This window comes from Cnephaeus nilssonii (genome assembly GCF_951640355.1).
Source record: "Cnephaeus nilssonii genome assembly, chromosome: 19".
In the NCBI taxonomy this organism is placed as follows: domain Eukaryota; kingdom Metazoa; phylum Chordata; class Mammalia; order Chiroptera; family Vespertilionidae; genus Cnephaeus; species Cnephaeus nilssonii.
Window position 1 is genome coordinate 11,561,862 of NC_137090.1, and position 12,443 is coordinate 11,574,304.

Sequence of the window (12,443 nt, forward strand, 5' to 3'; positions counted from 1 at the left end):
GATGAACAAGATGCAGGCCAATCATAGGCCAGAAGATGCCATCTGGATTATCCCACTTGAGTCAGAGGCTCTGCTCAGGAATCCCTTTGGCCTCGAAGTCCACCCCATGATCACCTTCTCTGCCCTGTTTGGCCTGCCTCCTCGGGACTTGTACTCCTCCCTCAGACTGGAGGCTGCCAGAGAGCTGGGCACTGGCCTCCTCTCTCAGTCTGTGGGTCACCTCCATCCATGGCTCCTTCCTCTGCCAGATCGCTCCTCCCCCAACCCTGCTGCTCTCACTCTCTTAGGGGTAAAGGGCCTCCGTGCATGGGGTTGGGCAGAGGACTACGAATGGATGGGGGCACGTGACCCCGCTCAGGTTCCGCCTCTCACTGCACATCATGCCTGCTACAGCACCACAACTAAGACCCCTCCTCTCAGGCTAGACCCGGGAGCTGCTTTCTTGGTCTCTGCATGCCGGGGCCTGTTGCAAACTCCTCCTCCCAGCCCCGGAGCCACCAGGAATTCTTTGCTCCAGCAGATTCTGGGGGAAGCCAGACTGAGCGGAGGCTCCTGACATGCCTCTGCTGGGCTCCTGTCACATTCCCCAAGCCCAGGGGAATCAGCTGGACCCACTGATGCCGGCTTCTTCCACCCCCGGTGACCTCCTTAAGTCCTCCTCCCTCCCTCTCCAAAGCCTGAATCTGCCTGGGACTCATCCCTGGCTGTGGATGCCTCCTGCTCCCAGCCCCTCTATAGCCCCGTCTAAACAACAAGTACTATTCCCCCCGGGCCCCTGAAAAAGTAAAATTTGTCTCTTCCTTCAGAGAGACTTCACGGAGTCTCTGGAATGCAGACACACAGTGACAAGGTCTTGGGCCAGTCATTTTACCTTTCTGGGTCTTTATTTCCTCGCCTACGCGGTGGGGATAATGATCAAAATGTCTCGGAAGGTCATGGAGACAAGGAGAGTGGACCCTTGCTAAGCTCTGAAATGCACCAGGTATGCAAGGGGATATGGTAACTTAACCCTTCACCTTGGTCATGCCAATTGGGTCCTGGATACGGTATGTCCTTCTTTCCCCACCCACCCAAGTTCTCCTCTGACCCATCGGCTTACCACAGAATGGCGAAGAGTACAGTTCCATCCCTAGAAACACAAGGTAATAAGGAGCCGGATGCCTGAGTTCAAGTCCAACTCTATGACCTTGGGCAAGTTTCCTAATCTCTCTGCACCTTACCTAACTCACTTGGAAAAGGAAGATAATGATAGCACAGGCTGTTGTGAGGACTAAATGAGATGATACAGTAAGGATTCAGCCAGGGTGAGTTATTATTATTTTCTCCAACTACCGAGCAAGAAAAACCTTCTCTGTCCCTGAAGGACTTGCCCAAGTCCCTTATTCTTCTGTTGCTCCTCGCCTGAGAGCAGACCTCTAGTCTGGCTGTCTTCCCCAGATACCCAGCAGCAGGAGTGGGGGGCTGGACAGAAGCTGCTTTGTGAAGAGCACAGGAAGTTGTGCAGGAGGAGGAGGCTCAAGGGTGGGGGTGGCTGATGGAGTTCCCAGGACAGCTTTCTGGGTGCCCCAGGTGAGAAGGTTAGCACCCTCCCTACCCAGATTGTGGGAGGATCTGAGTGTGAGCTGGGGATCAGTTTTCTCCTGCTTCCCCTCCTTACCAGCCGGCCTGCGGCTCCCTCTGGCCTCTTGTTTTCCTCAGTTTACTCCCTACCCTCCCTTCGCCAAGGGCACGTCACCCCCTGTCCCCCCCTCGGTGATTTCTGAGCTTAGGGTAGGCCTTACTGGCTCCAGGGGTGGGCGTGGGGCAGTGCCACACGCGTTGCATGACGTGGCCAGGCGCCTTCGGTGAGCAGGGAAGGGCACACTGCTGCCACCGTGGCTGCCGCCGCCGCTGCTGCACCCGTTTGCCAGGTGCAAGGTGAACTGCCTGGGGTGGGGGGGGACTCCCCCCACCCCCCGCCCCAGTTAATCCTCCAGGGTGTGGAGTCTCCCTTCCCTGCTTACTCAGCAGACATTTCCAATCCTGCTCCATTTGCCCCAGGAGACAACCCAGGAATCTGGGCCTCGAGGCCCCACCCCTGTCAGCCCCATCCCCAGGTCTGCCTTCTTCCGGGGTGTCTATCCTGGCTGCCCTGGGCCCCTCTGCCCTTCCTTCTCTCAGAGAGCCCATCAGGGCTCAGCAGGCCAGCAGGCCAATTCCATACTCCACCCCCTCAAACCAACCAGCAGGCTGGGCCAATTCAACAACAGCAGTGCGTGTGTGTGTGTGTGTGGGGGGGGGGGGGCGGTGCTGGGAGCCCCCTCAGTAGTGCCTGTCCAGACGTGACCTGGTGTGGCCGAGGAGCACTGCCCCTCATTTGCTGAGTGACCTCGGACAAGTCACACAGCCTCTCTGGGGCTGCTTCCCAATGGTCCGATGAGATCATGCCCAGTGAGGGGACGGTCCCTGTTGGTTCCTGCCGCTCAGGGGCAGCGAGGGAGTGCTGGGTATTCCTCTGGTCCTCTCATCTAACCACCCGAAGCAGAGAGAGGGGGCAGCCATTCCCCTCAGCCTCACAGCCCCTCCTCTGATGGGAGTGGAAGCCGATGCTGAGAGGAGCTGTGTGAGCGGTCCCAAAAGCTCTCGGGACTTCATTTACTCATTCGGTCATTTGATGTGCACCGAGCCTCTTGCTGCTCTGGCCTGTGCTAGGCGTGGTGGGGGGTGGGTGTCTCTCAAACATGCCCAAGTCCCTGCCCTCATCCCCGGTGCCCCCAGCTCAATCCCCCCACCCCAGCTCTCTCCCCAAGGACCTCGGTATAAAGACTTGCCCAGACCACTCGCCTTCCGGCCCAGCAGTCCTCCCCAGGGTGAGCATAAATACTCCCCGCGGTCCATGGCCAGTGCTGTGAGCTGAGACGAGGCGGCGAAGGAGAGTCACCCAGTTAGTAGTGACCAGCAGGGCAAATGACAAAGAAGAAAGATGGAGAGGGGGTGCATTGGGGATCCAGGCTGGAGGTCCAAAAGGGCCCCCTCGAAGAGCTGGAGGCTGGCCTTCCTGACTCCCTGGCCATAGCCTTCTCCACAGCCCCCCCACCGGGGCCCCCTGCCCCAGCCCCACCTGAGCCCCCATCGACCCTGTCCTCCGGGCGGCCCCTCTTCCCAGGGCGGCCGAGGAAACTCATCTCCCAGCACATTTTGGCTTCTCAGTCTCCCAGTCTCAGGCTGCCGGGTGGTTGGTAAACAGCTTATTAAGGTGATTAACGCTGCAATTAAAGCTGGAAAAACAGAGGCCAGGATGCTGGCTGAAGGCTCCCCCTTCCCCCCCTGATGGTCTCCCCCCTCTCTTCCCTCCCCTCCTCTTTCATCCCCTCAGGGCTTGGTTGATGCAACATGGCCTGACTTGGCCAACCAGAGCCCTCCCGGGGCATCAGGGTCCTGTCTCAGCTGCCCAGCCAGGCCCCTTCCCCATGGAGGTACGGGCTCTGCTGGACTGGGGAGTAAGGGCAGCGATGGTGTGCTGCTGAGGCAGATGGTGCATGGAGGCTGAGTTGGGGTGAGGTCTCTAAGATCCCCTGGTGCCTGAGACCCCTTACAGGGAGGGCCTTAGGGACAGAGAATCACCCTTCTCATCCACGTCCCCAAGAGAGAGGGGCCCGGCTGTCTCCTCCTAGAAGTGGGGCCCACGGGAGAGCTTCTAGGCCCCGGCCCTGCCCTGAGCCCAGCATTCAGGGAAGGATTTAGGGACCCTCTGGATGCGCGTCTCCCCTCCAGCATCAGCTCTCACAAACCCTGAGGGTCCCCACGACTGCGCTCTTGGGCTCTTCCCCTAGCCTCCTTCCTCTCTACCCTCCCCCCCCCCCGCCCAGTCCTGCAAGGGGAGTTATTCTGTATGTGGGGTCCCCAGGGAGTATGCTCCCAGACCCCCAGCTCTGCCTGTCATAGCTGCCTCCTTTCAAGGCATCATTCAAATGTGACCTCTCCCTAAAGGCTTCCCACCCGCCACCAACTGCCCCTCCCCCGCCCTCTGAAGCCATCCTGTCCTCCCTGACTGGGTTGGGTTTGCCCAACGGGGGGCCTGTCCAGGGTGGGCCCTGCCTCGGGCCCTGGAGCCCCCAGCATAGGCCTGTGCCTCCCTTCCCCAGGCTGTGCTCATCTACTGTACCAGCTCCCAGAACTGCCTGGCACGGAGCAGGTGCTCAGTAACTATTCGTTGACTTACTCTATTTTAGAGCGTCCCCAGGGATGGGTGGATCAACCAAGGTGGCAAGTGCAGCCGGGGACCTGAGTCTGAATCAAGGGGTCTGGGAGCAGAGGAGGGGGCAGGAGGTGAGGTGGGGACTAAGCCCCATCGGCCCTGTCACCATCGTCACTAGCAACTTTCATTAGCTGAGCAGTACTCACCACGCGCTGGGTAACCTGTTAAGCATTTTACTCACATTATCCCATTTAATCCTCTCAACAACCCTGCTAGGTAAGTGGCATTACCCCTCTGTGACAGATGAGGAAACCGAGGAGGCTTAGGGAGAAGGTTAAGTGACCTGCCCAAGATCACACACTCGGGGAGGTGGTGGAGGCAGGATTCAGTCCTGTCAGCTGACTGCAGCGTGCACATTCCAGACCGCAGCAGGAAGCTTTTTTTAGGACCAGCCCTGGGGAAGAAGCCCCGCCCCGCCCCCCTCCACTTCTCCCTGGGAGGAGCGCCGGTGGCTGGGGTGGGCGGAGCTTCGGTGGCTCCAGCGCTGTGACACTCTGCCCTGGGGCATCTTAGGAAACCAAGTAGCAGAAAAGCCCATTAAGAGAATCCATTCTTCAGACAGACCTGGGTTCAAATCCCAGCACTGCCCAAAGTACGAGTTACGTGACTGATGGAACCTCTCCGAGCCTCCGTGTCCCAAACGGGTACTCTACCTCCCGTAGTAGGCGCCCCCAGTTGTTGTGGGGACCACCTGCAAAGTGCCTGGCACAGAGAAGGTGTTTAGCAAATGCCAGCTGTTCCTAAGGTTTGGAGACCAGTGACCCTCAGGGCAGAATGGGGTTCTCCTGCCCCCCTCTTCCCCAAAGGTTTTCACAGGGTGATGGGTGCCGTCAAAAAGCACCTGGCCCCACCCAGGCCCCCCCACCCAGGCCCCTGTCCCGGTGTCCCACCCGTGCTGGTGAAGAAGGTGACCCGAGCAGCCTGGGGGTGAGGAGAGGAGGAAGGGGAGGTCAGGGGTGGGGCTGACCCTGAGGGAGGTCACGGGGCAGTTAATCCAGCCTGACAGAGCAGGGATGAGCAGGGTGGAATTAGGAGCTTACAACATCCTTTCATCCCGCAGCAGCCCGCCCGCCAGCCTGCCCGCCCAGCCTCCCTCCTTCCTTCCTCTCTCTTTCTGCCCTTTTTTTCCCTCTCCCTCCCTTTGCTGGCAGCCCAGCCCTAATAAAATGCAGTGTCTCCAGCAAGTCTGCCCGGCTGCCGCCTCGCTGCTCCTGCCTGCACGCAGCCCTCAAACCAAACTGCTCAGCTCAGCCCCGCCTGGCAGCTGCCACTTAACCCTTGCCAACCCGGCTGGCGTCCTTGGGCTGAAGGCCCTCCTCCCTTCTGTCTCCCTCAGGCATAGGGGGAGGGGAAGGCCTGCCCTCTGAGAGGAAGAAGGGTGATGTGGGGGCTGGGAGTCCCCACGGTTCTGGAGCCCCTGCCCGAGAACCCCCCAGCCTGTGCCTGGCTGCTGTCTAGCAAGGACCTTGGGTGGGACCAGCTCCATCTGCCTTCCCAGACTTATTCTGCTCCCCACCTCACAACAGCCCCAGGGGTCAACAGGGTGAGGACTGTTGTCCCCATTTGACAGATGAGGAAACTGAGGGCCTGACAGGCTGAGCTGGGTCACCTTGGCTGCTGGGCGGTTCTCCATCCAAGATCTTTTCCAGGATAGGGAGCTGCCTCCGCCACTGTGTGTGTGTGTGTGTGTGTGTGTGTGTGTGTGGTGTGACTTGAGTGATGCGTGTTTGTGCATCTGGGGGGCCTCCATCTCTTGGAGTGTTATGGCTTTGGCTTTGTACGTGTGTGACGCTAAGGGGTCTCAGGTGTGTGTTTGTGTCTACATATGTGCCTACAGATGACGTTTGTCTCAAGTGGGAGTCCATGGGTGTGTGATGACGCAGAGGTGTAATCATTGTGTGTCTTGGTGCACGTGTGCGTGTAGGAGAGCGTTAGCGTCTCAATCATGTGCATACATCCACATTCACGGTGCCTCCCATCTGGGCCAAGATGTGTCCCTCACTCACAACGCCATTCATTCTACCACCTCCGGCTCGGTCTCCCAAGTCTTGGAGTCGGGCAGCTAGAAGAGGAGGGTGGTGGCAGCAAGCAGGCACTGAGTCGAGGCCCGCGCTGTCCCTGAGACGTAAACACAGAACCCCTCGTCTGTCTGCGTTCCTCATCCAGCCTGGATCCCATGGCCCGGGGTCCCTGCCAACTGTGAGAGCAGTGGTATTCCCCTTGCCTGAGGCCCCAACCTCACCCCACGCTGGAAAGGATAGACAGGAGGGTGAGGGGCCGGGGAGTGCCTGGGCGTGGAGGCAGGGGGTGTACACGCGTGTGTAAGCATGTCTGCGTGTGAGCCCAAGATCAAAGAGCAGCCCTGCGGTGACCCAGCCGCGGCAGTGGCCGAGGGCATCTGGCTGGCAGGGAACGCCAAGCCACCAAACAGAGTGGAGTCAGGGAGGCCACGGCGCTGGGAGCCTCCCACCCACCCAGACCTGGGGCAGCCACGGGGTCAGGAGCACCTGCCGCCGGGGGCCCGGCCCAGCCCTCAGCCCTTGAGCCCAGCGCCCCAGCAGAGCTCCTGGAGGCTCAGCGCCCTCTCCCCACCAGACACCTCCCCCAGCTCTCAGGCCCTCCCCGAGAGCCCCGTCTGCCTCCTGCCCCCAGTTCAAAGAGCTCGGTGGTTATTTCCTTCTTTTTTATTAACATTATATATAAAGATGGGTCCAGTAAGAAAGCAGAAATGAGAAGGCTGGGAGGGGGTGGGAGCTGGCTCCGTTCCTGTCCCCCTGGGTGGGACTGTTGGAGATCTACCATTTCTCCTCTCATTTCTGCACCCCCCACCGAACCCCAGTCCAGCCAGCGCCCATCCCTGTTTCTCTCAGCTCACGACGCGCAGGCAGGTACATCCAGGAGGAAAGGGCCACATAAATAGGAAACCACACAGGGAGGAGGCCGCTCCTTTCTGTTGCTCTTAGAAAAATACAGACTCTATATATATAGCCACAGTCTCCTACCTCTCCTTTCTCCGAGGTTTGACCACATCAGGGGTGGAGGAGAGTGAGCTCTGGGGTGATGTCTGGGCCGGGGGGGGGGGGGGGGGGCAGTGCCACCAGCTCTCCCGATAGCCACCCCCTCACCCCTCAAGGCACCGAGCTTCCACCCTCCCTTCTCTCCTGTGCACCTCACCCCATGCAATCTGTTTCCAAGGCCGCCGGAAAGGGGGTGTTTGGGGGTTTGTCTTGCCTGGAATGTCTCCTTGGAGACTTGGGGTTTGGCACCAGAACCGCCAGCTTACTGGAGGAGAAGAAGAGGTGGGGTGGGGGGAGAGGAAGAGGTGGGGCGGGTGGGTTGGAGGGGGGCAGAGCAGAGGTGCCTACCTAGGGGAGATTGATCCTATCTGTTAACAATGCCCTTTGTTTTCGTATTTTTTTCAACAGCTTTTAAAACCAAAGTTGTGCAAAGTCCTGTACACAGAAGAAGAAACGGGTCCTTAGGAAAGACTTCTACGACCCACCCCTCCTCTCTGACCAGCGCGGGGAGAGGAGAGAGATGACTCCTGGAGTTCTTCCCTCTGATGCCACAAATATTAAAATATCACACACACCCCCCCCGCCCCCACTTTCTTTGCTTTAACCCTCAAGTCGTAAACGAGGGCTGCAAGTGCGGGGCGGGGGCTGGTTGGGGTCCCACCCTGAGCCCCAGCCTCCACGTCCAATGTCTCTTTGGCAGCGGGGACCCTCAGGAAGAGGGAGCCACAGTTCACTTAGGAGGAACCAGACCTGGCAGGTCCCGGCATCCACAATGCCTGGTGTCCCAGACCAGGCCCGACCGGCAAACACTCCCCAGTCCCCCGGTCCCCACGGTCTCCAGTCTGGGAAACAAGTACTCAGTGTTAGAGGCTGGAAGGTGACAAGCCACGTAACGCCAACCCAGGCTCCTGGGACAGAAGGAGAACAACTGTCCCAGCTGGAGTAGAGTGCCCCAACATCTGGAAGGGCACCCCCGTGTCTAGGCAGGGGGAGAGAGGTTCAGGGGACATCCTTGGCCCATGCCAATTTCATCTGGAGCTCTTGGGTCCCTGGAGGAAGGGACAAGGGCCGGGGGAGGGGCGTTCCCTTCCCCGTGCTCCTCGATGATTCCTGAGTGTCGGCCAGGACAGAGACGCCTTCTGTCTGGTCCCGGGAGTCCTTCGTGGGAGGTTCAGGCCAGGTGGGTGCTCAGTACACAGCCCCAGGGTTGGGCGGGGGCCCCGGGGAGGCATGGTGCAGGGTGGCCGGCTGAGGCGGCTGCTGCTGTAAGTGGGGTCCACTCAGGTTCTGTGCATGGTACCAGGAGTTGGTGGGGTCGTCCAGGTAGCTGGGGGAGGCACTGTATGGGAGCGGCGGGGGCAGCTGGCTTCGGGCAGGGGCCGGAGTGGAGTGCGAGGACGTGTCCCAGAGCGCGGGGGACGGTGGCGAGTTGCAGGCCATGGAGTCGCTGTTGTTGGGGCTGTGCTCCAGCGGCACCTCCCCGTTCTTGTAGAGCTTCTTGAACTTGGAGCGGCGGTTCTGAAACCAGATTTTCACCTGCACCCGAGAAGAAAGGGGGAGCTAGTTAGCCTCTCAGAATGCTGAGCGAAAACCCCCCCGAAATCCAGCTTTGAGAGGGCCAGGCCAGTCCCCAGGCCACACGCCAGGACCCAGGCAAAACCCTGGCACCCTGACTCCCAGGCCACCCTCTTTCCTTCTACCCGGGATAGGGCTGTGGCAGGAACTTGCAACCGCCTGGGTCCAAATGCTACTCGGCCACTGACTACGTGTGTGACCTTGGGCACGTCCACGTCACCTCCCTGGTTCCTGCCTTCCTCGTCTGAAAGTGGGGGTGGCCCAAGCACGATCACCTACTCCTGGGGTCATGACGCTGCTCACGTCAGTTAAGACAGAAGAACTCCGAGCAGCCCGGTATACAGCAAACGCCCAATAATGGCCCCCAGGTGGGCGATGGGCCGTTTGTGGCCTTTGGTTCCATTAGAAACCCAGAGGCACACAGACACAGAGACAAACACACACCCACACAAGCATCTCCATGTGCAGGAACATACCCACTCACCACTTCACATGCAGACACCAGACTATAAAGATACACACACACACACGCACACGCACACGCACAGATACTACTCCCAGATAAACACCCACAGACGTGAGCACCGTGTTCACACACCCAGCGTGGAGGAGACCTCCGGGGCTGTCTAATGGGGGTGACCTGGGGACTGGGGAGCAGGTGAGCCACGCTTCCCCACATTTCCCCCGGGGTATCTCCCCCTCCTCCTGCAGCTCCCCACCCCATGACTGGTACAAACAATGAATCAGCTTCTCACTGGGTGACCCAGATTCCCAGCGGGCGGGCGGACGGGGCCCCACGCAGGCAGCCAGGCAGCCGCAGCCCAGGCCAGCCTGTCAACACCTGCAGGGAGCCACCACTCCTCCCTGAGCAGGGACAGGCCGCTGGGGGCTTTGGCGACAGGCGGAGGGTGGGGCTCCCACCTTGCGGCCCTGTCCCCTTCCGGAGGCAATCTCTCCGCTCCGCTCCAGGCAGAGGAAGGGTGGAGCGCTGGGAGGATGAGCAGCAATGTGGTGTTTTGAAGCAAGTATGCATTTTTGTGCGTGCACTCACCAGTGTGCACAGTCACGTCCTCAGCCCCTGCTCCACAGACGCCATGACCCTGGGCAGGTCACCCTCCTTATGGGAGCATTCCCACGTGTACCCAGACACAAGAGCCCGTGTGCCAGTACTGTACATGCGTGTGCACATGTATGTACACCTCTGCACACATGCTGGCCTGCTGAGAAGACACATGTGGACTCCCATCAAGCGAGGGGCCAGCACTGTCGGGGCGGGGGTGGGGGGACTGTGGGAGCTTGGGGTTCGGGAGTAGAGCGGAAGGAGGACACCTCTCCTGGCCACAGACACACACAGTCGCACAGGATCTCAAACACCCATGCCTGTCCACGTGCTAATCGGAACCTTGGGACAGAAGTGGAGATTTGGGGGGGCCCCCTCTACCCACAGGCAAGGGCTGCAGGGAATTTAAAAGGCCGTCCAGGCTCGGCAGTGCCTGGGGAGTCCGGGGTCCCGCGCGGCCCCACCGCAGCCCCGCCAGCCTAGATGTCCCCAGACTGACCTGTGTCTGCGTGAGGCCCAGCTGCGCGGCCAGCTCGGCGCGCTCGGGCAGCGCCAGGTACTGGGCCTTCTGGAAGCGGCGCTGCAGGGCGGCCAGCTGGTAGCTGGAGTAGATGGTGCGCGGCTTGCGGACCTTCTTGGGCTTCCCGTTCACCATGCGCACCTCGGCTTCCGGCTCCTCTTTCACCGACACTGCGGGCAACGCACCGGGCGGGGGTGGCTTAGTGTCGGCCTGCGGCCCCGGCCACCTCCCGGGCCCCGCGGGAAGCCCCCCCCCCCCTCGGGCCCACTAACTCCCCCGGGAGTTCCAGGCTGCGCGCTCCGCCGCCGGCGCCCGGGGAGGGAGCGGCGGCCACAGAGCCGACCGGCGGCCGCCCAGACGCGGCGCTCCCCGCGCCCAGCGCCTCCCGGGCCGGGACCGCCAAGGCTTTGCTCACGGCGCCTTCCCGGCTCGCCTCCCTTCTCTCCCTTTCCTGCTGTCTCGCTTCTTTCCTCTTTCCCGTCCCTTCTTCCTTCTTTTTTTTTTTTTTAAACTTTTATTTTATGATAATTTTCAATTTTCTGAAAAGTTACAAGCATAGTACAAACTCCTGCCTCTCTCCCTCCCTCCCTTCTTTTCCGTCCTGTCCTCCCTCCCTTTCTCCGTCCTTTCTCTCACTTTGTCTTCACCTTTCTCTTTTCCAGCTCCTCCACTTCTCGGTCGCTGCTTCCCCCTGTTTCCCCGTAAATTCTGGGGCGCCTCTCTCCGCATGCGCCCCTCACCATCCCCCGTCTCCAGCCCAGGTCCAGAGCGTCCCCGGAGCTTCCTGTCCCCCATGCCTGCTCCCAAGCCCTCTGCAGCCCGACGGAGGCCTGTCCGCTGAGTTCCCCGCGAAAGCGCCTCCCTTCGGAGGCTCCCCGGCCGTCCACGGCCCCCTTTCGTTCTCCCCGAACTCGCCCCGATCTTCACCCGAGACCCGGGCGCGGAGCGGGCAGCGCGCCCCAGACGCGCGCGGTCCCGGGACTGGAGCGCCGTCCGCCTCCTCTCGGGGTCGCCTCGCCCACCTTCCCGCGCCGCAGGCGGTCCCGGTCGGATCGCCGACGCGTCTCTAGATCTGGGGGCTCCAGTCCCCCGCCTCCCCTCCCCGGGGGAACCGTCCAGGGTCTCCCCTGCCCCGCGCTCCCTCGGCCCTCACCTGGGTCCTGGGCGGGCAGCGGCTGCTCCCGGTACCCTCCGTACTGCCGGTAGGAGGCTCCGTAGGAATATTCCGACTTGGGCGAGTAGGCGCCCGCGCTGGCCAGCCCGTTGAGGTTGAACTGGTGGTGGTAGGTGTAGGGGTTCACCGTCTGGCCGTAGGGCTGGCCCGAGTAGTAGTCGTGCTGGGGCGCGCTGTAGTAGCCCAGGTCCGTGACGGAAGACTCGGGCAGGGTCGGGGAGTCCTTGGAGCCCGCATGGCAGCTCAGCGAGCTGGAGATGTCGGTGAGGATGCTGCTGAGCTTGCGGTCGAAGGAGCCGCTCATCGTGGCGGGAGCCGCGCCACTCCGGGGCCGGCCCGGGCCGCCGGCGGGAGCGCGGGGCGGCGGCGGAGCCGAGGCGGGGGGCGGGGGTGTGTTCGCCGGGCGGGAGGAGGGTCCGGCGGCGTCTCGGGGGAGGGGAGGCCGGGGGGCCCTGAGACAAGCGCCGGCCTTCGGACGGTCGCTGCGCGCCTCTCGCCGCGTCCCCAGCCACAGGGCAGTGCCGCCCGCTCCGCCCGCCCGGCCGCTTATAGACTCGGAGGAGTCGCCGAGGGAGGCTCCAGCGCGCTGATTGGCTGCAAGTCTTGCCTTCGAGGCAAAACACGCTCTAGTGCTCTTTCGTTTGCGGCTCTCCTCGCCCCTCCATTCTTTGTTGTTACCAACACACCACACACACACACACACACACACACACACACACACACACACACACCCCGCTCCTCCTCTGTGGCTTCCCCCCCAGCCCTGATAAACCCCAGTGTCTCTGAAGGCAGCAGTGGGGGTAGGGTGTCTGTGAAGAGACCCCAGAATCTGTCAGTGTGTCCCTTTCCCTGGTGGGGGG

General features: G+C 61.3%; 1 protein-coding gene across 1 annotated transcript; it reads right to left on the reverse strand.

The window, feature by feature from the left end:
- Positions 1 to 6,949: 6,949 nt before the first annotated feature.
- Positions 6,950 to 12,083, reverse strand: DLX3 (distal-less homeobox 3). The gene is made up of 3 exons (XM_079796792.1): positions 11,563 to 12,083; positions 10,389 to 10,579; positions 6,950 to 8,790 (listed from the first exon to the last, which is right to left on the reverse strand). Exons 1-3 carry the CDS (start codon positions 11,885 to 11,887, stop codon positions 8,443 to 8,445), a joined length of 864 nt encoding a protein of 287 aa, XP_079652918.1. The 5' UTR covers positions 11,888 to 12,083; the 3' UTR covers positions 6,950 to 8,442.
- Between the last annotated feature and the right edge of the window lie 360 nt (positions 12,084 to 12,443).

What these genes read in the sequence shown, in the direction of transcription:
- DLX3 (XM_079796792.1), bottom strand. Translation starts at nt 11,887, where the DNA reads ATGAGCGGCTCCTTCGACCGCAAGCTCAGCAGCATCCTCACCGACATC. An exon ending in GCTGCCCGCCCAGGACCCAG is followed by an intron (nt 10,580 to 11,562) that starts GTGAGGGCCGAG and finishes CGTTGCCCGCAG; the next exon opens with TGTCGGTGAAAGAGGAGCCG. An exon ending in TGGGCCTCACGCAGACACAG is followed by an intron (nt 8,791 to 10,388) that starts GTCAGTCTGGGG and finishes TCTCGGGTGCAG; the next exon opens with GTGAAAATCTGGTTTCAGAA.